At 57.6% G+C, this 23,151-nt stretch overlaps 8 protein-coding genes across 8 annotated transcripts; 3 read left to right on the plus strand and 5 right to left on the minus strand.

The window, feature by feature from the left end:
* Window positions 1-343: 343 nt before the first annotated feature.
* LTHEOB_7181 (Beta-glucan synthetase) lies at window positions 344-2,445 on the minus strand (the record flags this gene model as incomplete). The annotated part of the gene is made up of 5 exons (XM_035516519.1): window positions 344-870; window positions 916-1,432; window positions 1,479-1,580; window positions 1,631-1,808; window positions 1,856-2,445. The coding sequence occupies 5 exons, from the start codon at window positions 2,443-2,445 to the stop codon at window positions 344-346; spliced, it is 1,914 nt and encodes a 637-aa protein (XP_035371628.1).
* A 776-nt stretch (window positions 2,446-3,221) lies between these two features.
* Window positions 3,222-3,729, minus strand: LTHEOB_7182 (uncharacterized protein; the record flags this gene model as incomplete). The annotated part of the gene is made up of 2 exons (XM_035516520.1): window positions 3,222-3,457; window positions 3,519-3,729. 2 exons carry the CDS (start codon window positions 3,727-3,729, stop codon window positions 3,222-3,224), a joined length of 447 nt encoding a protein of 148 aa, XP_035371629.1.
* Window positions 3,730-6,605: 2,876 nt separating this feature from the next.
* On the plus strand, window positions 6,606-9,506 carry LTHEOB_7183 (Tetratricopeptide TPR-1; the record flags this gene model as incomplete). Its single annotated transcript, XM_035516521.1, has 8 exons — window positions 6,606-6,768; window positions 6,820-7,023; window positions 7,079-7,161; window positions 7,214-7,393; window positions 7,444-7,536; window positions 7,585-7,741; window positions 7,802-8,046; window positions 8,097-9,506. 8 exons carry the CDS (start codon window positions 6,606-6,608, stop codon window positions 9,504-9,506), a joined length of 2,535 nt encoding a protein of 844 aa, XP_035371630.1.
* A 1,360-nt stretch (window positions 9,507-10,866) lies between these two features.
* LTHEOB_7184 (Girdin) lies at window positions 10,867-12,191 on the minus strand (the record flags this gene model as incomplete). Its single annotated transcript, XM_035516522.1, has 3 exons — window positions 10,867-10,958; window positions 11,013-11,694; window positions 11,742-12,191. 3 exons carry the CDS (start codon window positions 12,189-12,191, stop codon window positions 10,867-10,869), a joined length of 1,224 nt encoding a protein of 407 aa, XP_035371631.1.
* Window positions 12,192-12,664: 473 nt separating this feature from the next.
* Window positions 12,665-14,516, plus strand: LTHEOB_7185 (Anthranilate synthase component i; the record flags this gene model as incomplete). The annotated part of the gene is made up of 5 exons (XM_035516523.1): window positions 12,665-12,676; window positions 12,772-12,920; window positions 12,974-13,047; window positions 13,097-14,223; window positions 14,286-14,516. The coding sequence occupies 5 exons, from the start codon at window positions 12,665-12,667 to the stop codon at window positions 14,514-14,516; spliced, it is 1,593 nt and encodes a 530-aa protein (XP_035371632.1).
* A 718-nt stretch (window positions 14,517-15,234) lies between these two features.
* LTHEOB_7186 (CFEM domain-containing protein) lies at window positions 15,235-16,249 on the plus strand (the record flags this gene model as incomplete). The annotated part of the gene is made up of 4 exons (XM_035516524.1): window positions 15,235-15,312; window positions 15,363-15,543; window positions 15,594-16,072; window positions 16,127-16,249. 4 exons carry the CDS (start codon window positions 15,235-15,237, stop codon window positions 16,247-16,249), a joined length of 861 nt encoding a protein of 286 aa, XP_035371633.1.
* A 1,267-nt stretch (window positions 16,250-17,516) lies between these two features.
* LTHEOB_7187 (uncharacterized protein) lies at window positions 17,517-19,367 on the minus strand (the record flags this gene model as incomplete). Its single annotated transcript, XM_035516525.1, has 6 exons — window positions 17,517-17,531; window positions 17,829-18,453; window positions 18,508-18,749; window positions 18,801-18,849; window positions 18,894-19,272; window positions 19,328-19,367. The coding sequence occupies 6 exons, from the start codon at window positions 19,365-19,367 to the stop codon at window positions 17,517-17,519; spliced, it is 1,350 nt and encodes a 449-aa protein (XP_035371634.1).
* A 691-nt stretch (window positions 19,368-20,058) lies between these two features.
* LTHEOB_7188 (Cytochrome-c oxidase assembly protein) lies at window positions 20,059-20,967 on the minus strand (the record flags this gene model as incomplete). The annotated part of the gene is made up of 3 exons (XM_035516526.1): window positions 20,059-20,553; window positions 20,608-20,677; window positions 20,738-20,967. The coding sequence occupies 3 exons, from the start codon at window positions 20,965-20,967 to the stop codon at window positions 20,059-20,061; spliced, it is 795 nt and encodes a 264-aa protein (XP_035371635.1).
* Between the last annotated feature and the right edge of the window lie 2,184 nt (window positions 20,968-23,151).

The following is a 23,151-nucleotide window of genomic DNA, read 5'->3' on the forward strand; positions in this document are numbered from 1 at the left end:
GAATAATGTTGGAGGTGATGAGGGATAACGGTCATGTGCAAAGGGTATTGTAACAGTGGCGAATGCCAGGGAGAGAAATGGTGGGAATTCTCGCTAGAGAAAGCCACGGGAAGGAAAATTGTAATACTACCCAAAGAGAAAGAAAGGCCCGCCACACCAACTCCAGGATTTATGCATAGGCGGGATTGATCCCAAGACGCAGTTGAGTAAAAGAAAACGAACGAGGAGGAAGGTCACGCGAGATGTTTGACATCTTTGACGCGGCGCTAGTGTCATAAGTCCTCATGAACTCTTACATCCATGGACAAGAGAGTTCTTTGGCCAATCGTGATCGGTTTGATGCCTAATCTTCGTTAGTAATCGTAGATGAGGTAGAGAAAGGATCATACCATCTGGTCAGGTTAATGTTGCTATATGGCTCCGGATGACTGGAAATGTAATTGGTGGTGGGGTAACCGGGAGGATCACATGTCATGAGTTCGTTATCCTCGTCCTGGTAGATGCGGATGTAATCGATCCTCATAGTCGCCGGCAACGTGGAAGCGATACCAGTCAGGTTGATCGCAGAGAAACTGTCCGACATGCCAAAGTTGACGATTATGGACATGGGTTCCTCTGGAATGACTCTTTGAGCAACGTTTCCGTTGGGTCCAATTGCTCTTGCGTCGAGAGTCCACATTGGATCGTCACCGACGAACCATGTAACGAATCCATCTTCGCCGGGAGTGTAATCGAAAGCATATTTCTGGTATGCTTTACCGTCGTACCAATCGTTGTTCAGGTTGGAAAGACCGGAAATGGCCTGCTGATATGGGCCTCCAGCATACGGGTTGATCCCGGTAATGGAGTGATCGTAAACCTCGAAAAAGTCTGTTACTGTTAGCGGCTGTAAGTCGAGCGCTGAAAAAGACGTACCGTAGTCTGGCTGGTACCAAATATCAAAAGGCGCCAACTGGCAACTCTGCGAGACAACACCAATGTAATCACCGGAAGCTAGAGGCGCGTTACTCGCTTCGATGACGTCAATTTCAGGTGCAGACCGCGATTTTCCCTGGTTCGGATGATCTTCGCCGTCACAAGTGCAAGCAGGTAGCCTCATCCCTGGCAGAAAGTTGATACCGTCGGTCGAACTTTGGTTGGCAGTAATACCGGCGTCACAGGTGTCCGAGTAGCTGTACGGCCACATGCCGTCTGTTGTTGCAGCGTATCCAGGTCTGCCCAGGTTACCCATGGCCCAAAAACCCGGCCAGAAACCGACGGTGTCTCCTCGGCCGGGGAGGGAAATGGATGCTTCGAGATGACCGCCTTTGAAACAGAGTTTGTTCCACGATTGGAGCATGCCGGATCGGTACTCCAAATCGTGATTTGCAAAAGCCTCGAAACGGATATTGAGGGTGCCATCTTTTGTAGTTACCGCATCGGGATCGTAATACTGCAAGCCGTCAGCTTGTGCGAGGATCAAGGTATATTGGACAAACCTCGAGATCCTGTGTCACTCCATACCACAAATCAACAGCCTGGAAGTAGGGGTCATCATCGTCGTAAAATGTCCGGCCGTCGGTGTTGAACTCGTCCGAGAACTGCAACTGTTGTTAGACAGCAAACTGCAAGGTGAACGACGAACTCGTACCACAAGGACTTGCTTCTTTCCCGAATAATGGGATTTGCGAGACTTGACACTGTCGGGAGTGTCAGGATCGATCAAGCCTTTCCGAATATTCTTGAGCAAATCTTGCTCGACATCGATGCAGTTCGGGTCCTTTGCGCAAGCATTTCCCGTGGGGTCGATGAGCTTTTGGGCAAAAGTGCTGCAAAACGTTAGCCTAGAGACATGGCCGTAAGCTTGGTTACGGACAGGATGGGGTAGCCGATGAAAAGCATCAGCAGGCCCAGAGAGAGCAAAGCCAGACCGCTGACGTTGAGCATTCCACGCTTGTTCCATATGTTGCAGTCGCGAGGCTCTTTGTCGGCTGGGTCGGGCTCGTGCAGATAGTCGTCCTTTTCAACATCTTCGGGGAACAACAAGAGGCCGGCAGAGGGCGTTATGTTGTACTTTTCCGAGACGGTCTGAGTGTTGAAATTCGAATCGTCATCGCTACCGGCTCTGGACGGAGCCCTTGAATCGTCAAAGGGCGAGTAGAAAGGGCCGTGGCTTTCACCCGACTCGGAGCTCCAGCTGGTCCTTCGAGACGAGTAGCCGGGCGACTCTTCGTCGCGGAACCTTCGCATGCGTGAGGGCCGTGGCGGGATGAGGAACTCTGCTGATTCTTGCGCAGGGCTGGGCTGGTTGTAGACGGGACGGGTGTCGACGGTCAACGAGCGCGACGAGTCCTGGCGCACCGCACCAGGGCGTTCGACGGGAGCATCGGTGACAAGGTCGGTGGTGTTGGAGTTGAGGCGAATATGCGGCGGCGCATTCTGCGCAGGTGAGCCCGGCGGGGACATGAAAGCGAGTGTGGTGGGCGCAAGGCCAGGCGGGCACGATGGTGAGAGAGCGCGGCCGGTGTTTGCGGTCGCAGAAAACGTTCAAAGTATTTCCTGGACCGAAAGGGATGGTTGCTGGGGTGTTGGAGTGATTTGAGCAGGGTTGGAGGGCAGAGGGCGAATAGAAATTGGCAACAGCTGAGCGATCTAAGATCTCGGGCGGTGCAGGCGACCAGGCGGCGCATTCCCCTGGCTCAACGCGAGCAAATCAGGTCGGGCTGGCAGCACGACATGCGAGGAGTTGCGCAAGCACTTTGACACGCCCTGCCGCCATGCCATCATTGCCGTCCTCCCACCAGGATCCTTTGCTGGCTCGTGTGCTCGCGTTCTCAATCGCGCCGATCTCCCGTCCGCCGTGAGCCCATCAACGGCAGCACAACACACTCAATTCCTTGCGCGTCCGACGCGCCCCTGAGCCGCCCCATGTCGCTTCTCGTGGTACCCGCATACAGGAATGCTGCCCATCCTGGCCAGGTGCAGACGGTCGTGTCCAAATGAGCCGCCGTTTCTGCTTGCGACCGCGTTCCCCACACCGACCACTGGCTGTGCTGTGCCAATCCGCTGTTCCGGCGGAATGCAGCGCTGATCGGCTCCGTTGCTGATACCTTAACCGTTAGTTGTACTTTAATATCCGACCGAACTAGTCGGGCTTACTTCAGCCCGTGACCGTACATCTTCACAACACGCATGTAGCTCCATTCCTTCGGCTGAGATTACAGTAATTCTACCGGATTTCTTCAGGACTCGATTGCCACTGCCTTCAAGCCCACGATCCTCCCGCCCTTCTTGTCCAGGCTGACCACGTACAATTCCGCCCTCGTAGAGCCATGCTGCACTCGGAAAATAGCAACATCCTGGCTTCCAGCCTGCTTCACCACGTCCAGCACCTTCGCGTACTGACCCTTTGGGTCGAATTCGTTTTGGCTGAGGCTGGATGCGTCCGACCCGTGTCCAATAAGCTTGGCGAATTCACCTGAGCGGAAGACTACGTTAGCGGTCCACGCTTAAGTGTTGCTGAGGATACGCGTGCTGACCTTTGGACGGCATCGAGTCAGAATCCCACTTGAGGCTGACGGGCTCGAACGGCTCGTCGGCATCGGATATGTAGTATTCTTCGACCTGCAGGAGGACATGCGGCACCTCGGCATCTACCGCCTTGGTCTTGATGGACTGAGTCGAGGGCGCTGCGCCCGTGTCCTGGTTGGCCTTGGCCAGGAAGGCGGCATAATCTTCGTCGGAAGCCATCGAGGGTGAGTGGGTGAAGGGCCGTCTGTTTCCTATGATGCGGGGGGGAAGGCGGCGGGGTGGAGCAAGCGCGTGGGAGTAGGCGCGCGCAAGAAGAAGCGGGCTGCGTCGGATGCTGAAGGCGTATGACATTGCCCCACGTTCCCCGCGGTGCGAAAAAGGTTCCAAGATTTCTCTTGTCTGCTGCGACGCCGTCGCAGAAAAGCTTGGTACGTCATCGCGGCCTCGTCCGGGCCGGGCGGGCCAGTAGCACTCTGACCGTGACCTCCATCAGCCAACCCACGTGCACGCTGGCCGGCCGCAACCTGACGAAGGCGTGAAGGCGTGCAGCCTGCTGTGCCACAGTGCAATGCGCCCGGGCCGGCGGCAGGTGAGCTGTCACACTGCCTCCAGGTCACGTGCTCTCATGAACAGCCGCAGCGACCCGACCGTCGGCGGTGGAGTCGGAGCGAAAAAGCGCCATCTCATGTGACCCGGGCGCTTCGACAGCTCATGACAGGCTCTGGGTAGCCCCTTTGGCCCCGCTCCACCATCTCCGCTGGCAAGTTCCCACCCGCGACCGGCCTGGGCCTCGCTTTTGTTCTAGCGCCGTTCCATGGGGAGGCCGCCTCCGTATCCACCGAGATTCGTCGACCGCGATTCCCGCTCGGGCCACTCCTGTCCCTGAGACCCTCGAGTCCTGACGGGGTGGGGCTAGCCGCGAGTTTGTGATGAGCCAAAGCTTAATGTCGAACGACTTTGCTGCCACGCCGTGGCTGAGCCTCCCAACGCCTGCTTTAGTTCCCAAGCACTACTTCGTTGTGCGATGGTGACGCGAACGCCCGTCAATCCCTCACTGTCTGTGCATGTACCGCTGTGCTTGTCGAGAGCGATGCACAAAGTGTTTGAAATAGCCGCTGGACGTATTATATACCTCCCCATGTCGACTCCTTCTGCACTCCTGCCATCCTTCTTGGACCTGTTGCGCTTTGTGTGCACTGTCTCACTCCTCACGGCTGTTGCCAGGGCTGCCATTGTGGATGCACGCCCAGGCGGGGCGGGCCGCTCAGCGAGCGGTTGCAGTCGGCGTATTGCGCCAATCTGCAAGCGTTTGATTGATGCTGACATGTGTTTGAAGCGTTTTCAGGATGTTGGATCGAAAATAAGCACTCGAGAGTTGTAGATCAGTGTTGCCCGATGGTAATTCAATTAGCTCGTGTTTCTTCAGATGTGCAGGCCCTCCCTCATAGCAATAGTGTGATGGTGGGGGTGAAACCTTAGGATCGTCACAAGTACACACGACAGGCGAACAGATCGCAAGTATTTCGACCTGGTTTCGGTCGCTTGGAGAAACAGCCCCGTCATGTGAATGATCAGCTAAAAAAAAAAAACGATGCATCAGCCCTTTCTTACAAGTTCAGCTATCATGGTCTCAAAATAGAAGCTACGGGAAAAACGATGCATCGAGAGTTAAATCATCACCCGAGCTGTCAGCATCACAAGATTGAGAGGCGGTACCGGGGCGGAACGGTGGTGGCAGCGGATGCGGAAGGAGGTTGGGGGGCTTGGGGGTAGGGGGCGCCAAACGAAATCTTCATGTGCGTAGGGCGAGTGGGGGCGGGCAGTGGTAATGACGGGGCCACGGGGCGGGCGCACAGGATGGGATGGTTCCTGCCGGCGGGCGGCGATAAAGCACGTTGGGGCCAGCGCGATGACAGGGGACGGGGAGCGCGTCATGCAGACGGCGCCGGTGGCTGATCCACGCCTTGAAACGAGGGCAGTGGCACGCAGCGCCGTGTGGCCAATGGCGGTGCAAGGCACGGTCGGTCGCAGCGGGCAGGCTGGGCGAGGCGCTCGTGGCGACGAAAGCAGGCGTCAGGACGAGAGGCTGGCTGGGCGCGCCGATCCGCGACGATGGGGGCGCGCGTTATTGTACGGCCGTTCGTGTGCTTGGCCGTGGGCGGCGTAGATCTCGCACAGAAAAAGCCACCTGGTGCAGGATGCGCGCACAGGGCTCCGCAAACAAGGGTCGGGCAGGCCAAGGCGTGGATGGCGTTCCTGGGGCCGCGGCAACGTTGGCAGAAAAAGAGGCGAGCAGAAGCGGTGCGACGCGGCCGTCTCGCGTGCTGGCCACCGTCAACCCAAGCTCCACCGCGCCCGGTGCCGGGGCCCGGTGAAACGGTCGCGCTGCGCAGGCTGGATGCGAGGCGCGTTGCGCAGATTCGTGCGGCGGTGCGCCTGTCAGCGCGGCGCTGCACCCCAGCTGGTGTGCTTGTGCTGCAGCGGTGTGGTGTGGGCGACACACACGGGTGCCGGACGGGGGGGTCGTGCGGGAATGATGGCTGCGGTACCGTGGAAAGGCAGATTGAGAGCAGCCGCGCCGTCTCCGCTGCGCTTCCCTGCACGCCAAGCTCTTAGCGCGAGCGACGCTGAGTCGCCTGTCGAGCCCGCTCAGAAATCTTCCCCTAACCCAGCTCTCATGTAATGCAATGCCATCTCCTCTCGGCCCTCACTCGAGTCCCGTCGCCTCCATCTCCTGCGCCCTCTGCCTCGCGCCTCCCCATCCCCATCCCCATCGCCCCCTCCCCCTCCCGCACCCCCCCACGTCGCCGTTGCTCAGCGCCCCGCCTGCGCTGCCTGCACCGCCTAGCTAGCACCGCCGCTGCCATTGTGTGCCGCTGCCCGCGCGACCTGGCGTTTCATTGCCCAAACCGCCGCTGGACGAGCCGCGTCTCGACAAGCCCGCGTCGTCCGCGACTCTCGGCCCGCCGTCCGCAGCTCCAAACCGCGTCTCTGTGGCATCGCACCGCGAGCACGCGCCCGCGAGTCTGAGCGCCTGCCCTTGCGAGAGCCGACGCCCGCCCGCCCTCTAACCACCACGGCACCGCTCGCGCTACATGGCCACCCACCAACAACCGTCCCCGACGGCGGGACTACCCACCCACCATGGCCCGCCCGGCCACCAGCAGCCTAATGGCCACGCTCCCTTCCCGGCCCAGGCCAAGGGCGGCATCTCGACCGTCCTCACCCAGGCGAACGAGCAGACCTGGCTCGCCCTAGGTACGCCCTCACCCCCGTCTCCTGCCGCCGCGCCTTCTGACTGACCGACAGGCAACCTCTCCGAGATGATGAGCGACCTCGACGGCGCCCGCCAGTGCTACGACCACGCTCTGCGCCACAACAACTGGTCCGTCCCTGCCATGCAGGCCATCTCGTGCATCCTGCGGAGCATGGAGCAGTTCCCCGCTGCCGTCGAGTACCTCAAGAACATCCTGAAGATCGATTCGAACAATGGCGATGTCTGGGGCAGTCTCGGTACGTTCCCCGCCCCTGCTGCGTGTGTTTCCCTGTGCTCACCGCTTGTCTGCAGGCCATTGCTACCTCATGATGGACGACCTGCAGCAGGCTTACTCTGCCTACCAGCAGGCACTCTACCACCTGCAGGACCCAAAGGTATGTACCTGGCCTCCCCACGTGGGCTTCCGTGGTTGCTGACGTACAACAGGAGCCCAAGCTCTGGTACGGTATCGGCATTCTGTACGATCGCTACGGCTCGCTCGAGCACGCCGAAGAGGCGTTTTCGCAGGTGATGCGCATGGAGCCGAGCTTTGAAAAGGCCAACGAGATCTATTTCCGTCTCGGCATTATTTACAAGCAGCAGCAAAAGTTCTCGTCCAGTTTGGAGGTACGTCAAGATCGATTGAGTACTGCTGCACCTAATCTAATCTATCGCAGTGCTTCAAATACATTGTCAATGACCCCCCTCGACCGTTGACGGAAGAGGACATCTGGTTCCAGATTGGTCACGTGTATGAACAACAGAAAGACGTAAGGATGTCAATTCTCGAATGTTGGGACTTGGCTGACTTTCTTTAGTACGAATCGGCGAAAAACGCCTACAGACGCGTTCTCGACCGGGACCCGAACCATGCCAAGGTCCTTCAGCAGCTCGGTTGGCTTCATCATCAACAGAGCAGCAGCTTCGAGAGTCAGGAGCGAGCGATTGAGTATTTGGAGAAGTCCGTTGCGTCGGGTAAGATCTCGGTCTCGTGAGCAATTGGTGCCCGCGTACTTGACTAACACCGAGCTGCAGATCAAAGTGACGCCCAGAGCTGGTACTTGCTGGGTCGTTGTTACATGTCGCAGCAAAAGTACCCCAAGGCGTACGAAGCTTACCAACAGGCCGTCTATCGTGATGGCAGGAACCCGACCTTCTGGTGCTCGATTGGTGTCCTCTACTACCAAATCAACCAATATCGGGATGCACTCGATGCTTACTCTCGCGCCATTCGCCTGAACCCCAACATCTCTGAGGTCTGGTACGACCTCGGAACTTTGGTGAGTTTGCTTCCTGCATGCATCTAGCGCGTGGCACTGACCAGCCCCAGTACGAGTCCTGCAACAACCAAACTGCCGACGCATTGGATGCATACCAACGTGCAGCTGATCTTGACCCGGCAAACGTGCACATCAAGGCACGCCTGCAACTACTGCAGAATGGCCAGCCGACGAACGGCATGCCGAACCAGAACAGCCAGCCGTTGCCGCAGGACGTTCACCCTCAGGCATACCAACCAGGAGCCATGAATGGTCCACCGCAGCCTCAATGGGGCGGTCCTCAGCCTTCTCAACCCGCTCCTCAGCAGCCTTTGCCTCCAGCTGCCCTCGGCGGCGGTAATGACTGGAATAGACGCCTTGCTGGCATTCAAGACCCGCAGATGCCGGCGCAGCAGATCGGACCTTACGATCAACGCGATCCTGCGCTCAGACCCGGGGCATCAGCTCGCCCCGCTAGCCCGAGGCAAGAGCCCCCCAGGCAGTTCCAAGAACCGCCGCGACTGAATGCTGGCCCAGGACCGGCTCGCCGAGGCCTCTCCCCGTCGCCCAAGAGCCATAACGCTGCCCCCAACCTGTACCAGGGTGGACAGGCAAACCTTCCTCCGCAGCAACAGCCGCCGCAAGGCCAGCAAGCGCAGCAGAGCCAGCCCAACAGGATCGCCAATCCCAATTACGGAGCTCACGCTTCGAACGGACCTGCCCCGCCAGCCTCGTTGAATGGCCCACCTCCAGGACCTGGGCCGGTGCCGCCCTATGGCCGTCCCGCAAGCCCTCCCCCCGAAGTTCGCCCCATCATCCAGAGCCAGGCCGCATCTCCAAACTCACACTACCCCCACCAGAACTATCAGCACCATCCTGACCCTGCAGCTCCGGGAGGAATTGCTAGTGGCGCCCCTCCGCCAGCTTCAGCTCTTGCTGCTGCCGAGGCGGCTGCTCGTGATCGGGATGAGAGGACCCCGACTGCTCCAAAGCGTCTGCGTGAATGGGAGGATGACAACAGCCCTGCTCAGAAACCCCCCGCGAATGACGAAAAGCGCCAGCGCCTTGACGACGATGAACCACCTCGCCGTCCCTCTCCGCCCGAAAGGATGGCTTCTCAGACCTCGCAGGTACAGCGAACCCCTCCGGATGCTGCCGAGGCACGCCGCCCCGAGGAGCAGAGACACATCAACGATGGATATCACCCTTCGGAGGCGGCACACCACCCTCCATCGCTGCCTGCCATTCACCCCCCGCCTCCACCGCAGACGCCGCATGCGGCCGAGCAACCGAAGGAAGAGCGTAAGGAGCAACACGAGCCGGCTGCTCGCAAGATGGAGGTTGATGAAGACTACGACGACAGTGGCGATGACGAAAAGCGGGTACAGCAACCACCCCGCTCCGAACGCAACAGCCCGCGAAGCGTTACCAATGGCGTAAACCACACGCCCACTCCGATGGAGACCAAGCCGCCAATGTAACTGTGGATGCTATGACAGCGAGCATCATTGCATGGTGCTCTAACACGACTCTCTGTGGGCATGCTCCTTCCACTTTCTTTCTCCTAATTTCCACTACCATGCGGTTAATCTTCTTCTGTTTGAGTGCAGTTGACAATTCTTGTTCTTGTCATTCAGTGTACGTGATGTGGACAATCAATCGTAGGGAAGTAGGTTCCTGGCGCAGGCAGCGGGTTAGGGAGCTAGGATTGCTTTGAGCGCGTGACAATCGTTTGGGGCGCTTCGTCGAGGCGAGCAAAAAGGCGGATGTTTTAGGGTTCTCGCTTTGCTAGCGATGCGTGCTGGAATAGTGTTGTTGTATAGAGCGATATCCCCAGCGTTACTCTTCGTCTATTCTTTCCATGTCTCCATTCTTGTTAGATTGACCAATGACTTCGTCACGAGAATATGTCTGTCACGCGACGACGCTGTATCCCATGATGACATTGCTATCTACAAATCTTATCAAGCACGTGCACACACCGTTTCGAGTGACTTGCTTTTACAGTTTGCGAGACCATCTCCTTTATTCCCCTTAACCCTGTTTCACTATCCTGTCCATAGAGAGTGACGCCTGGTTGAGTTTTGAAAACTTCAAACTCTACACCTACGTCAGTAAGTTTGCTTCAGCTGTCCATACAAGTATAGTGTGTTTCGTAGGATATCTACTGTGACCCTGATGTCTCATGTTTGCCGGATCAGACCATTACCCCAGGCCCACGAAATCAGGGGAAAGGTCAGTGCTCCAGAGACCGTAAAGCTAATAAAAGGTTGAGGGACCGGCCCGTAAGTTGATCCTACGTGGTGGACGTGCGTACATTGAAGTATATCGAAAGAGTGAATGAGCCTAGACGTCTGCTTGCAGGTATCAGAGCCGTTGCCCCCTAGCAAAGCCCGCTCTCCGTGAGTTCAAGGGAATGTAAAACAGGAGCGAAACAGTCGTAAGCACGGGCGGTTTCTTGACATGCAGGTGTGGGCGAGCGAATCTACATAGAGATAAAATGGGTTGGTTGTGTACCAACCCTTGCATATTGCATTGCAACTATGACTGTCTATCGATTTGTCTGCCTGTTTTCTCCTCCCCCATCAGGTTGTCAACAGACTTTGACAACCAAGAACGCCTAGATATAGATGGGTATCTTTGTGTTTTCATGTGCAGTCCATGGGCGTTACATCATCAAAAAGCAACCTCAGCCGTGAAACGCCAAAAACAAGGATATAGCCAATTTTGAAGAGTGTGCAAGAAAGAGAGGTGCGCAACAATACAAGAGCAGAAAGCAATACTTAAGGACGGGGTGTGCGGAGTGACGACTGAGACGTAGACCAACAGCGCAGACATGCTTTATTCGGTCGTCGAGTACTCATCATAAAAGTCATCGTACATGCCGACACCAGTGACGTCAGACAAAGCATCCCAGATGCTCTTTCGAGGATCTGTTAGAAGTGTCTTAGTAATAGTAAATTGTTTCGGACCCGAAGGCCACAGACGGGCAAGAAAGCCGGGCCTAGGCTGTTCTGCCGGCGGCTCCTGTTGCTCGTTGTCGAGAACAGGCGGGTCTGGGACCGAGTCGGATTGGCTATCCGAAGTGAGACTAGAAGGAGCTTCACTGGCGGGTTCTTCAGGCTTTTCGATGACCTCCTCGATGCGGCCAAGCACGGGAAATGGATCACTCGACCCTCTTGCATGGATGCCCGGAAGGTTGCGAGGATGTCGGGTTGTCTTTGGCTTCAGGTTCCCGTCTTCCAAATTTAGAAACGCTGAAATGTCGGCTGCCAGCTGGTGGGCCTCGTCCAGGAGATTCGGGTCCACAGCACCGGAGAATTTTTCCCTACGCTCGCGAAACTTTTCATCCATCTCGTGCCACTCGTCGGTCCACCGTTCCATGCTCTGTTTGAGAACGTCGCTGCCGTCCCGGCCCAGGTGTAGAGCGGACTTGACCTCGATAGCCATGAGCTGGAGCTTGAGCGACATGAGCTCGGTGAAGTCGGACTGCAGGTCCGTGCGCAAAGACTGGTTCTGGGTGCGGAGCGATTCGATTTTGGAGCGGAGGGCGGCGACTTGGGCTTGAAGGATGCCGTTTTGGGAGCGAAGCGATTTGTTCTCAGCCTTGAGGCCGTCGTTTTGGGTTTGCACTTTGGTCATATCGGCCATGAGGCCAGTCTGGTGGTCCTTTGATGAGTTAGGGCCCTTTCAGCAAGGACCTGGGGACCGCTTACCTTCATCTCCAAGAAACCCTCGCGCAGCTCCATGGACATCCTGATCATGGTGCCGTATACATCTTCCAGTTCCTCGTCGGCGACGCTGCCCTCGACCGATGGGAGGGGAGCATGGTCGACGAGGGGTCCCCTTTCGCTTTTCTCATCCTCGATGAAGAGGCCCGAGTCCTCGAGGTCGGCAGGCTGGCGCGTCTGTGTGTCGGGGACGGCGAAGAGGGCGTAAAGGTTGTCGAGGGCACGCTGGACGTGATGTGCGACGGGCTCGATCGGCTCCTCGCGGGTGACCTGGACGGCCAGCTGTGATAGGCGGTTCAGCAGGGCGCTCTGGATCTTCGAGGCGTGCTGCGGGCCGGCGGAGAAGGGACTGTCGGAATAATAGTCGGAGAAGGGCGAGTCGTGCAGAACGGTGCGGGCGGGTGGGGTGCTGGGACGACCGGCACTGGTCGCCATGGCGGTGGAGAGCTGGCGCACGCACGAGGGTGGTGGAGGGCGGAGAAGGGTGATAGAGCGGCAGAGGAGGAGGGGGTGGGAGCGTGCTTTGAAGGGATTGGTGGAGACGAAGGCCCGGGCGCGGTCGTCTAGCTGGCTGGCACTCGAAAGTTACTTGCCCATCGCCCGAGTGACCGCGGCCGGAGGAAGCGGCGCGTCGTGGAGCGGTGGCCGCGCTCTGGAAGCGGGCGAGATGAAGAAGAAGTAAACAGGGCAGGGCTGAGGCTGGTCACAACAGCAAATCCCAGCCCCGCCAAAACACGCGCCAAGCCGCACGCTGACTGGCTCTGCGCGTCGGCGCGTTGACATCAAGCGAGAGCTTCACCCGCCGAAAATGTCGCGTCTCTGACTGGTCTCGCGTCTCCCTCCTGCTGCGCTTCCTCCCCACGCCACACTTGTCCAATCTTTCCCCAGACCGCAGCTGACGTTCCACAATGGCGTCGCGAGTAAGCTGTCCCGTCGTCTGCGCGTCCGTGGTGCGGGCGGAAGCCTCAACGGAGAGCTTGCCCCGCCGCTGCAACAGTGCTGACCGTGCTTCCAGCCAGGCATCGAGCCCTCGCTCGACACAGTGCGTGAAGTACTGGCGTCGCATGCGAACACGCCAAACCCGCCGAACCTCGTGCCCGTGTGCTCCTCCATTTCCGCCGAGTTCCTCACGCCCACGTCCATTTATCTCAAGATAGCCCACAAGTCAGTGAATTGTTGCTCTGCACGCCGCGGGCTCTGTGCTGAGAGCCTGCTAGGTCCAAGCTATCGTTCCTCTTTGAGAGTGCGGCCACGACGGAGACGATAGGGCGGTACAGCTTTGTGGGTGCAGGTGCGTGTGGAAGCCGGGCGCACGCCGCCGCCTCTGACTCAGAGAACAGAACCTCGCAGTGTACTCAAGACCGGTCCTGGCCATGGCCCAGAATGTGATCCCCTCCCGCTGCTCGAGAAGGAACTGGCCAAGTCCCGCGTTGCCGCCGTGCCCACACTGAAGCTCCCGCCCTTGACCGGCGGCGCCATTGGCTACGTTGGCTACGACTGCGTTAGATACTTCGAGCCCAAGACCAAGCGGGATATGAAGGACGTGCTGAAGGTGCCCGAGAGCTTCTTCATGCTGTTCGACACGATTGTCGCCTTCGACCACTTCTTCCAGGTCGTCAAGGTCATCACGTACATGAAGGTCCCCGAGAACCCTGATCAGCTGGAGAGTGCGTACAACGAAGCCCAGGCGGTGGTGCAGGCGACGATCGCAAAGCTCAAGCGTGAGGACGTGCCGTTGCCCGAGCAACCTCCGATTAAAACCGACCTCGAATATACGTCGAACATCGGGCGAGAGGGATACGAGGGCCACGTCCACAAGCTCAAGGAGCACATCAGCAAGGGCGACATTATCCAGTGCGTGCCATCGCAACGCTTTTCGAGGCCTACTTCGCTGCACCCATTCAACATATACCGCCATCTACGTACCGTAAACCCTTCGCCTTACCTCTTCTACCTCGAGTGCGAGGATTTCCAGATAATCGGCGCGAGCCCCGAACTGCTGGTGAAGGCCGACCAGGGACGTATCATCACGCACCCCATCGCGGGTACGGTCAAGCGTGGCAAGACGGTGGAGGAGGACGAGCGGCTGGCCGAGGAGCTGCGGAGCTCGTTAAAGGACAGGGCCGAGCATGTAATGCTCGTGGATCTTGCGCGCAATGACGTGAACAGGGTTTGCGACCCGCTTTCCACGCGCGTCGATCGCTTGATGGTGGTGCAGAAGTTTTCGCACGTTCAGCACCTGGTATCCGAAGTCTCGGGCGTGCTGCGGCCCGAGAAGACGCGCTTTGACGCGTTCCGGTCCATCTTTCCTGCTGGAACAGTCAGTGGCGCGCCCAAGGTCCGCGCCATGGAATTGATCGCCGAGCTGGAACAGGAGAAGAGAGGGGTTTACGCGGGTGCCGTCGGCTACTTTGGGTACGGCAGCGTGAACCAGCAGGGCGAAGAGGAAGAAGGGGCCATGGACACGGTAAGTGGCCGATGCACAATTCATCTCGAGTCAGGGCAATCGACGGGGCTAACGTGAGATAGTGCATTGCACTGCGTACGATGATGACCAAGGACGGAGTTGCATATCTCCAAGCGGGCGGAGGGATTGTGTTCGACTCGGACCCGTACGACGAGTGGATGGAGACGATGAACAAGCTCGGGGCAAACATGCAGTGCATCACGTCGGCGGAGAAAAAGCACCTGGCGGAGCAACAAGGCCAAGCGAGCGGACAGGACGCGGCGCAGGCGCACATTGACCTGGCGGCGGGCTAGGCACGGAAGCCGGCCATGTAGCGTGCAACTAGATTAATCAAGCAGTTTGCCGGACGCGGGAGGTGATGCAATTGTCGCGGTGAGGGCGGATAGTGGTTGGCCGGCGCGCGTTTGGCAGTGGGTAGGCCGTGATGGAGCCGCGAGGGCCGGGCCCTGGTCGAGCTGAGGTTGACGACGGCGGCGGCGCGATGGCTGGGCCGGCAAATCAAGCACTTTGCGGTGGCTGGACCGCCCCGGCTACGGGCATCAGGCGAGACAGCGTGCGCTGCCGTGACACGTCTGGACAGGCGCCGCTGTGCGACGGCACAGAGTTGACTTCATTTCCCTCCGACTGCGACACGACCTGTGGTGTGAGGTGAGTCTCCTGTTCCGTGCGCCGGTCGATGACGAGGAGCGTGGAGAGAAACATCCATCATGGCGACGCATTGCAGCTAGCGGCCCAGATCGGCGCAGGGGCCGGCGCTGGCCTGAGCGGCAGCCTGGCTTCACACGCACGCCGGTTGCTGCTCGCCGCTGCTGCCCACTTGGAAAACAAGATTGCAGCTGCGGAGATGAGGGCAGGCGCGACGCTGCAGTTGCCCGCCCGCATATAAGTTCCCCCAGCCCACCCTTTTCTCCCTCACCGTCGCCTGCTACATGACCTGCCAGCTCTCGTCCTCTGCGAGCATCACCTACACAGCATCCTACTGTCTGCTATCTCCCTACTCTCCTCGCCGCTATGAAGTCCTTCGCCGTCCTTGCCATTGGCACCGCCATGGCCGTGGCTCAGACTCTTTCCGACCTGCCTGAGTGTGGCGTATGTCTTCCTTGCCTCGGTGCCGTACCAGTACTGACATGGCGTTCCAGCAAACCTGCATCAGCAACATGATTTCCATTGCCACTAGTGACTTTGGCTGCACCCAGGGCGACGTCGCTTGCTACTGCGCCAAAGTCGACTTCGGCTATGGAGTCCGCGACTGCGCCAACGAGGCTTGCGGAAGCGACCAAGCTGCCTCGGTCATCGCCTACGGCAACTCGTACTGCCAGAGTGAGTAACGGCCTGCTTGCCTGCTGAAGTTCGTGACTGACTCCACAAAGGCGCCGTCTCCAGCGCCGTGTCTAGCGCCGGTTCCTCGGTCTCGTCATCGGCTTCTGGCGCGAGTGTCCTGTCCTCGGCCGCAGCCACTGCGACGGCCTCCGGTACTGGTTCTGCTTCCGCAGAGAGCGCCGGTGGCTCCAGCACTCCCGTCTCGACCCAAGCTCTGGTCACTACCATCTCGGCCTCTGGTACCACCTACGCCACCACGACTGGCCTCTCGACCCTGTACACTGCCGTTGGTGGCGCCGCCGCTTCCGCCAGTGCAGGTGCATCCAACGCGTCCGAGAGCGCCGGTGCTGCTGCTTCGTCTGCGGCCGGGTCTGCGTCGGGTGCTGCCAGTTCTGCCCTCTCGTCGGCCTCGGGTGCTGCTTCTTCTGCCACTGAGAGCGCCGGTTCCGCTGCCTCGTCGGCCACTGAAAGCGCCGGTGCCGCTGCTTCGTCTGCCACCGAGAGTGCCGGTGCCGCAGCTTCGAGCGCTGTAAGTACCTCACGATGCCCACAAGCTCTTGCCAGCCACTAACACGTGCAACAGGCCTCCAGCGCATCCGGTGCTGCCTCTTCTGCCGCTGCTTCGGCTACCGGTGCGGCTGCTCCCTTGAAGACGGCCGGCCCTCTGCTCGGCGCAGCAGGTGTGGCCATGCTGCTCGCTCTGTAAACAGCGACAGGCTTTGGCGCAGCGGGATGGGCGACAGTTTAATGATGAAGTTGTTTCGGACAGTACATGACTGATGGTCTGGGGACGAAGGCGGTGCATCCGGCCTTCTCGCCTGCATTTTCTTTTTCTTATGCCCATAATGACGACCGCTCAGATACCCTATAGCATGAACAAGAGCGACGAGCCTTAATTTGGTAGCCTCACCAGAATAATCAAAGCTTCCCCTACTTGGCACCCGATGTGCGTTGACTTGCGTGAGGGGTGCAGGCGTTGTACAGCGACAAGAACAAGGATGGCATCATGATGATGGCGGCCCACAGAGCAAGGAAGGGCGCAAGCATGGATGGGCTGGGTCGACGTGGACAAGCTTGGACAAGAGGAGGTTCAGCAAAGGATTGGAGCAGGACGCAGATCAACAGCTGACGTTCCCCACATGTGCCGGTGCCGGCATCCCGAGCCCGAGCGAACCACGGAGCTGCAGTGCGGACGATACGTCATCCCCACCGAAACACGGGCATCAGAGCCGAGTACTAAGAGTGCGATGGAAGCTCTATTGCAGCAACATGCAAGGGCGATGCCCATGTGCTGCTCTCGCCGTGTACTTGACGCCGCCCTGCCCGCCACCGCCAGCGCATGCGAGGCTGGGCTTCGTTTGAACCTGGAAAAAATTTCTGCATGGGAGAAAATAAGAATACCGCCTTGGACGCGTGGCTTGGACAATCAGGTTTTCCCCCCGCCAACCGCATAAACCAAAGACGGGTACCTTGGATGACGACGGTAGGGGGCCAGGGAGGGCACGAGGGTCATGCTCCTACTATCGAGGGCGCTCCTCGCCGTGTCTCTGAGGCTGTCGATCCGAACATGCGGGTCGGGCCCATGGTTAGCGACCTCTGCTGGCGCCCCAGCGATGCCTGTCAACGGTGCGGAGAAGCCAATCACGTTACACGGGACTCGAATGCTCCATGACTGCACTTTGCCTCAAACAAATCATGGCAGGAGGCCTCAATACTCGCTATCGCACGCTTGCCGCTTCCTGCCGTTCATGTAACCCCGCATTAACCGCTTCCCAGCCTCCGACAATAAAACGTCTCGTACCATGTCTAGCCATTTCCGACTTAGCTTGCTGCAGGTGCAAGACGGCTGCCGTGGCGCCACAAACATGGCTCCGCGCGAGAAGCGGCTCAAGATCGCGAGCTTTTCCGATCTTTCAGCCACCGTTCCAGATCGGGCCGCTCGATATTGCAACATCACGGGGAGGTTCAAGTTCTCATTTAGGCCAAAACTGTTAACATTTCAGAGTGTATCACAGAATAATGACATATGTGGGTAGCTGAAGCTATCGTCTGGACGTGGATGTGTTATTTTTAATTCACCATTTACGTCCGGATGATAGCTTCATCTACCCACGACATGGGCGATATATTTGCTTGAAGTCAAGAACGTCTGATAAGTAAACTAAAACGGAATATTGTACAAATGGGGGGAGTTGAAGCTAGCATCCGGACGTAGATGTGGAATTAAAAATTAAACATTCACGTCCGGACGATAGCTTCAAATACCCATGACATGAGCAATTTACGCTAACCTTCGAAGTTGACGGCTTGATGGCGGCCTTGTCATCAGTAGTAAGGTCTTCTTCAGTCAGAGGCTGGCCAATAAGAGGAAGTTCTGGCTCCTGAAGCTGAACTAATTTCCACTCTGGAATATCTTGCTCCTGTAGCTTCTCTAGTTGATCTTCCGGGATCAAATCCTTAAGTTCCTCGATCGCATTAGCCTGTAGCTCGACGTGCCTCTCGGCGGTTCCGTAGGCAGTCTTCCATTGACGTGCATACTTGCGCCATGGCTTACTTTGAGACATGATCTTCTCAAACGCTTTTGTCATGAAACGCTCATGGAGGATATCCTTCTTAGCCTTCTCTTGAGCAAACTCAACCAGGCTGCGGATGTTTTTCCCCATTCTTTGCAGGCCAAGCTTCTCGGCTGTAATCTTCTGACCATTACCAATAGTTTTCCAGATTGCTTCAACAACCACATTTTGGGCGCCAGTTGGGATAGTAGATGCAGTGGTGTCCTTGGTAGAGTTGGCGGCTTCTTCGGTATCCTTGCCAGCATTGGTCCGTCCGAACTTGCCATTAGCGCTATCTCTTGCCTGAGCATTATCTGCAAGCGACCTCTCTCTCAAATGGCCATCGCTAGTGAAGAATCTTGGAAGCTCGCTGCCAAGGGGGTTTGGCCAGTTCTTTGTTGCACGATCATACTCGGCCTGTGTGAGCCCCAGCTCAGAGCGATTCAGGCCCATGATCGCAGAATCAGTCCGGATATAGCATTCCTTGGTGAATTCCGCCGGATATTGTTGAAGAGCCTTGGTGCTTAGCGTCGTAATGCCGCCGTGCTTTTGGCGCTGGCAGTTCTTGAGGAAGGTAATGAGCTCTGCCTTGGACTTCCGTCCCGAAGGTCCACCCTGCTCCTTCCGTCCTCTTTGCTTCTTTTTAGGAGGTTCCTTTTCATCGCCAGATATGGGTTCTGCAACAGCAACAGGGTTCTTGCGAACCCGTTTCCTCGGAGTTGTGCTCTCCTTGCCATCCTCGCCATGTCCGTAGCTGCCTTAATAGCTGTAGCATTGTTCGATATGAAGGCCTCTGACCTTTCCTCGCTTTCCATGCCATCCTCAGTCGTAGAGACCCCATGTTTGCCGCCGTCTGAAGTCGGGGCCGTTGGGGTGGAGCCAGACCCAGGATCGCCCGTATTCGTCTCTCCAGTGTTCTCCTCCTTCAACGTTCTTTTGATGGATTTCCAGTCAATTTTCCTGCGCGGAGGCGCACTGTGGTCCGATTCAGCGGGTGAGGTATGATCAACTGAGGCCCGTTGGTCATGGCCCGAGTTATCTTGTCCAGCCTGGGCAGTCTCCTCGTTCGAGTCGTGCTGTGCCGGAAGTTCCGTCCGTTCGTCCAAACCGGGTTCGATGGGCGCTGTAGCTTCGGGTTGTTCGATGGGCGCTGCAGCGTCGGGTGCTTCGATGGGTGCTGCAGAGCCTGTTCGTCAGCGTCAGAGTGAAGTGAAGTGAGCCGAGCCACTCACCTGGTGGAGCAGATTCGACGTAGTCATCGCCTTGAGCCATCTTGGCGGATACTCTGCTCTGCAGACTGAGGTGGATGGGTTCGCAGCAGAACGACCTGCCTCTGCGGTAGGTGGCGATAGAAGAGAGGTAGATGTAGATGGAGAGGTGGAGGTGGAGGCGGAGGTTGTTAAGTGTCGGAGCTCATGGCCGATTGAAATAGCTCACATTTCAGGGTCCTTCCTGACACTCCAGGGTCCTTCCCGATTCGTTAGGAACGTAGCGCCTTCTGGACAGTCACAAAAGCACGGTAGGCGTACGGGCCTGACTTGGTGTGAGTGAGTGATGAGATTTTGAATGGTGCTACTGTGCCCCGGGAGATGGTGCCTTCAAAGTCCCGTCCGTAGAGGACCTCCAGCACTCAGATCCTGCTCGCCAGCTCGGTCAAGCCGTACGTGACCCCAACTCACAGACATTTCCTTTTCGCTTACGCCTTCTTTTTTTATTCTTGTGGTCCCCTCGCCTGCAGCATTCGTTCGCGTAGTCGGCATTCATGAGAGCATCCACAACGCCCTTGCACCCTTCCCTGGCGAGCACCACACTCAATCTCCATCCTCCATGATCGATTGGTCTACAGAGCACAGGAGATTAATCAACTCACAGCGATTATATCCATTTTCACCGTATGTTTTACTGGTTTACCACCGTGGTGTTGAGCTACATTTGGCCACCTCGCCTCTTTTTCCACCCACATCTAACCCGCCACTGGCGTAAGATGACCATCCTTATCGTATTTTGCTTTAAAAAACGTATAGTTTAACGTAATGGTGTCAATTCCGCGCATATTTATATCGTCGACAAAGCTTGGATCGATGTAGAAGAAGACGGGCATGTCGACGGTTTCGCCCTTGTTCAGTCTTTGCTCCTCGAAGCAGAAGCATTGAATTTTGCTGAAGTACGGGGCAACCTGGCCAGGGGTGACGCTGTACGTGGCCACGCCGATGATGTCCTCGTCGCTCTTGTTGGTAGCAGTATAAAATGCCAAAGCCGTCTCGCCAGGAAGGACGCGGACTTCGCGTTGCTGAGGTACGAATTTCCAGGGAAGCACATCCGAGACGGTGCCATTGAAGGTGATGCGAAGTCGACGCGACGAAGTGACGGGCTTGAGACGCTCGGCGGGGTCGCCATCGAGGGAAGCGTGGGCGGCTGACTTGATGGGCTGACCACCCCAGCCGGTAGTTTGACAGATCTGAAGACGGCAGGGTTAGACAGGCGGCATTGAGTGCTGAGTGGAATAGCATACCATCTTATACATTGGCACCGAGCCGTACGACAGAGCAACGGTCCCGAGGATGATGCTGAGAGCGTAGTACCTGCGGGCGAGCAGGTTAGCCGCGCTGCCGTCTCAATGGCACGCTGGAGGCCACACGTACGCAGTCGCGCGGTTCTTGTTCTTGTATGGTTCGCGCAATTGTTCCATGGTCGGTGCGACATTCTGGGATGTGTTCTGAGCGGGCTTGCCGGTGCCGCTGATGTTTCGACGGAGCGAGGCTCGCGGGACGTGGGGGCGGATGGCGGCGCGCGCGCAGCTTCTGCAAGTCCAGGACTCAGAGAGCCGTGAGGCCTGCGCGAATGCGCGTAGTAGCGGAGAAGACGCGTTCATGGTGGTGGTCTGCTGTGGGAGAATGCCGGCGTCTCGGTGGTGAGATGGGCACCGCAGTCCGCGGAACGCTAGCCGCAAAAGGAAACAGATCTTATCAATTCGCCGAACTTGCCGATCCACCACCTTCCCATTACAAAGTGACACAGCTTAGATGCAATGCACACATCACTCTTCACGCAACATCTCTTTTTCCACTTGTTCTTCCAACCACCCTAGGGTCTGACTACTGAAGGTAGGATGCCGCTGTGGATGTCGCCTGTGTTCATTTCAGCATTGGGCAACTCAGACACTGAACTCAAACTTCGTCATCTCATTTCTACAGGTAGATTGCATCCCCGACGTCAAAGTTTACTTGTGTTCTCAGGGTTGATGCCGAAGTTCGTCCTGTCGGAGCCGAGCCGAATTGCGACGAGGAGACAGCACGACCGACCGGCGGGACCACCATGACCCAGTCATCAAATTTGGCCTAAATCTCAAACGCAGGCGCAGCTCTCCAAGATATAGATACAGGTCATGTCTCATTCATATTTCTAATCCGTACTAGGTGCAGACATCAAGGTGCCCGAAAACGAGAGGACAACAAGGTGCCAAAAGCACCTGCATCAAAGTCCGCATTGCCCCCGTCATCACACATGCATTCATTTTGTGTCAATTCCAAGCCCATCAAGTGCTCAGAGTTCCTCCATGTTGTCGCCGATGGTGCTGAGGCTGAGAGGGCCCCTCTTGACCATGATGGTCATGACCTCGTAAAGCGTATCCGCAGCAGCCATGGTAGTGTGCTCAGCATTGGTATCGTACGCCGGAGCAACCTCGACAATGTCGGCGCCGATGAGGTTGATGCCATCAAGACCACGGATGATGGTGCGGAGCTCGCGAGTCGACCAGCCGCCCGTCTCGGGGGTACCAGTGGCCGGGGCAACTGCACAAGTCAGCATATTTGAAAGAGCTTGGGATCACAGCCAATACTCACAGGCAGGGTCGAGAGTGTCGATGTCGATGCTGAGGTAGACGGGCTTCTCGGTGCCGACGCGGTCGCGGATCTTCTTGATGATGCCGTCGATACCGATGGTGTCGATCTCGCGCGCCTCAACGATCTCGAAGCCACAGTAGCCGTCGTTCTCGTAGTCGGACAGACCGGAGAGCGTGGTGCGGATACCAGCGTGGATGTTGGAGTCGTTGGCGAGCAGGCCCTCCTGAGCAGCATGGTAGAAGTACGTGCCGTGGTTGATCGAAGCCGTTTCGCTGGGAGCACCACCGAAGACCTTGGGCCGCCACGTGTCCCTGGGAGAAAGACATGTCAGTAAGTCACCTCTAGTCAAGCCAATGCTTTGGGCCTTACAGGTGGCTGTCGAAGTGGATGACGCTGACGGGACCGTATTCACGGTTGATGCTGCGCAGCAGAGGCAGGGTGATGGTGTGGTCACCGCCGAGGGTGATGACACGCGGAAGCGTTTTGCCCTTCTTGGACAGGCCCTTCATGTGAGAGTTGGTGGCCGGCGAACGCGAGAGGACGCTGTTGTGGCCCTCCTCGATCTGCTTGATGGCCCAAGTGTTGTCGTACCTGCATCACCACTGTCAGAGCCACGTAAGTACGTGTCATCCATGCAGCTACTCACGAAGTGACAGGGATGTCTCCGCAGTCAATGACCGTAGCCCAGCTGTTGAACGGGTTCGCGTCGAGTGGGACGTTGTAGCCGCCGCTGAATCCAACCCTTCGTGAGCCTTGGTTCCGAACACAACCAGGTCAGCGCACGTGCGCTCAGTTTAACATACTAGAGATTGAGACGGCGAGAACCTTGTCTGATACCGCTGGGGCCGAAGCGAGCACCAGGGCGATAAGAGGTGCCAGTGTCGAACGGAGCGCCTACGCAACAACTGTCAATCAAGAGCTTGGAAAGTGGGACCGACTGAGCGCACCGATGAAGGCAATGTCATACTTGACATCCTCGGTCGAAAGACAAGGCGAGTACTGGATGCGACCAAAGGTCGAGATGCCAGAGAAAACGGAGTCGGCCTAGAGGAAACCAGTCAGTCTCACAGCCCGCATGCAAGCCATTGGAGCTCACCTGGGTACCGCCGTCACCAGGCAGAGTGTTGTACCAGAGGCCCTTGTGGGGGCCCTCAATTGGCCGCTGATCATGGCCGTGGTCGCCATGAGCGGCAGCAAAGGCTGCAAGGCCGGCA

Source organism: Lasiodiplodia theobromae (genome assembly GCF_012971845.1).
Source record: "Lasiodiplodia theobromae strain AM2As chromosome Unknown scaffold_21, whole genome shotgun sequence".
NCBI lineage: Eukaryota > Fungi > Ascomycota > Dothideomycetes > Botryosphaeriales > Botryosphaeriaceae > Lasiodiplodia > Lasiodiplodia theobromae.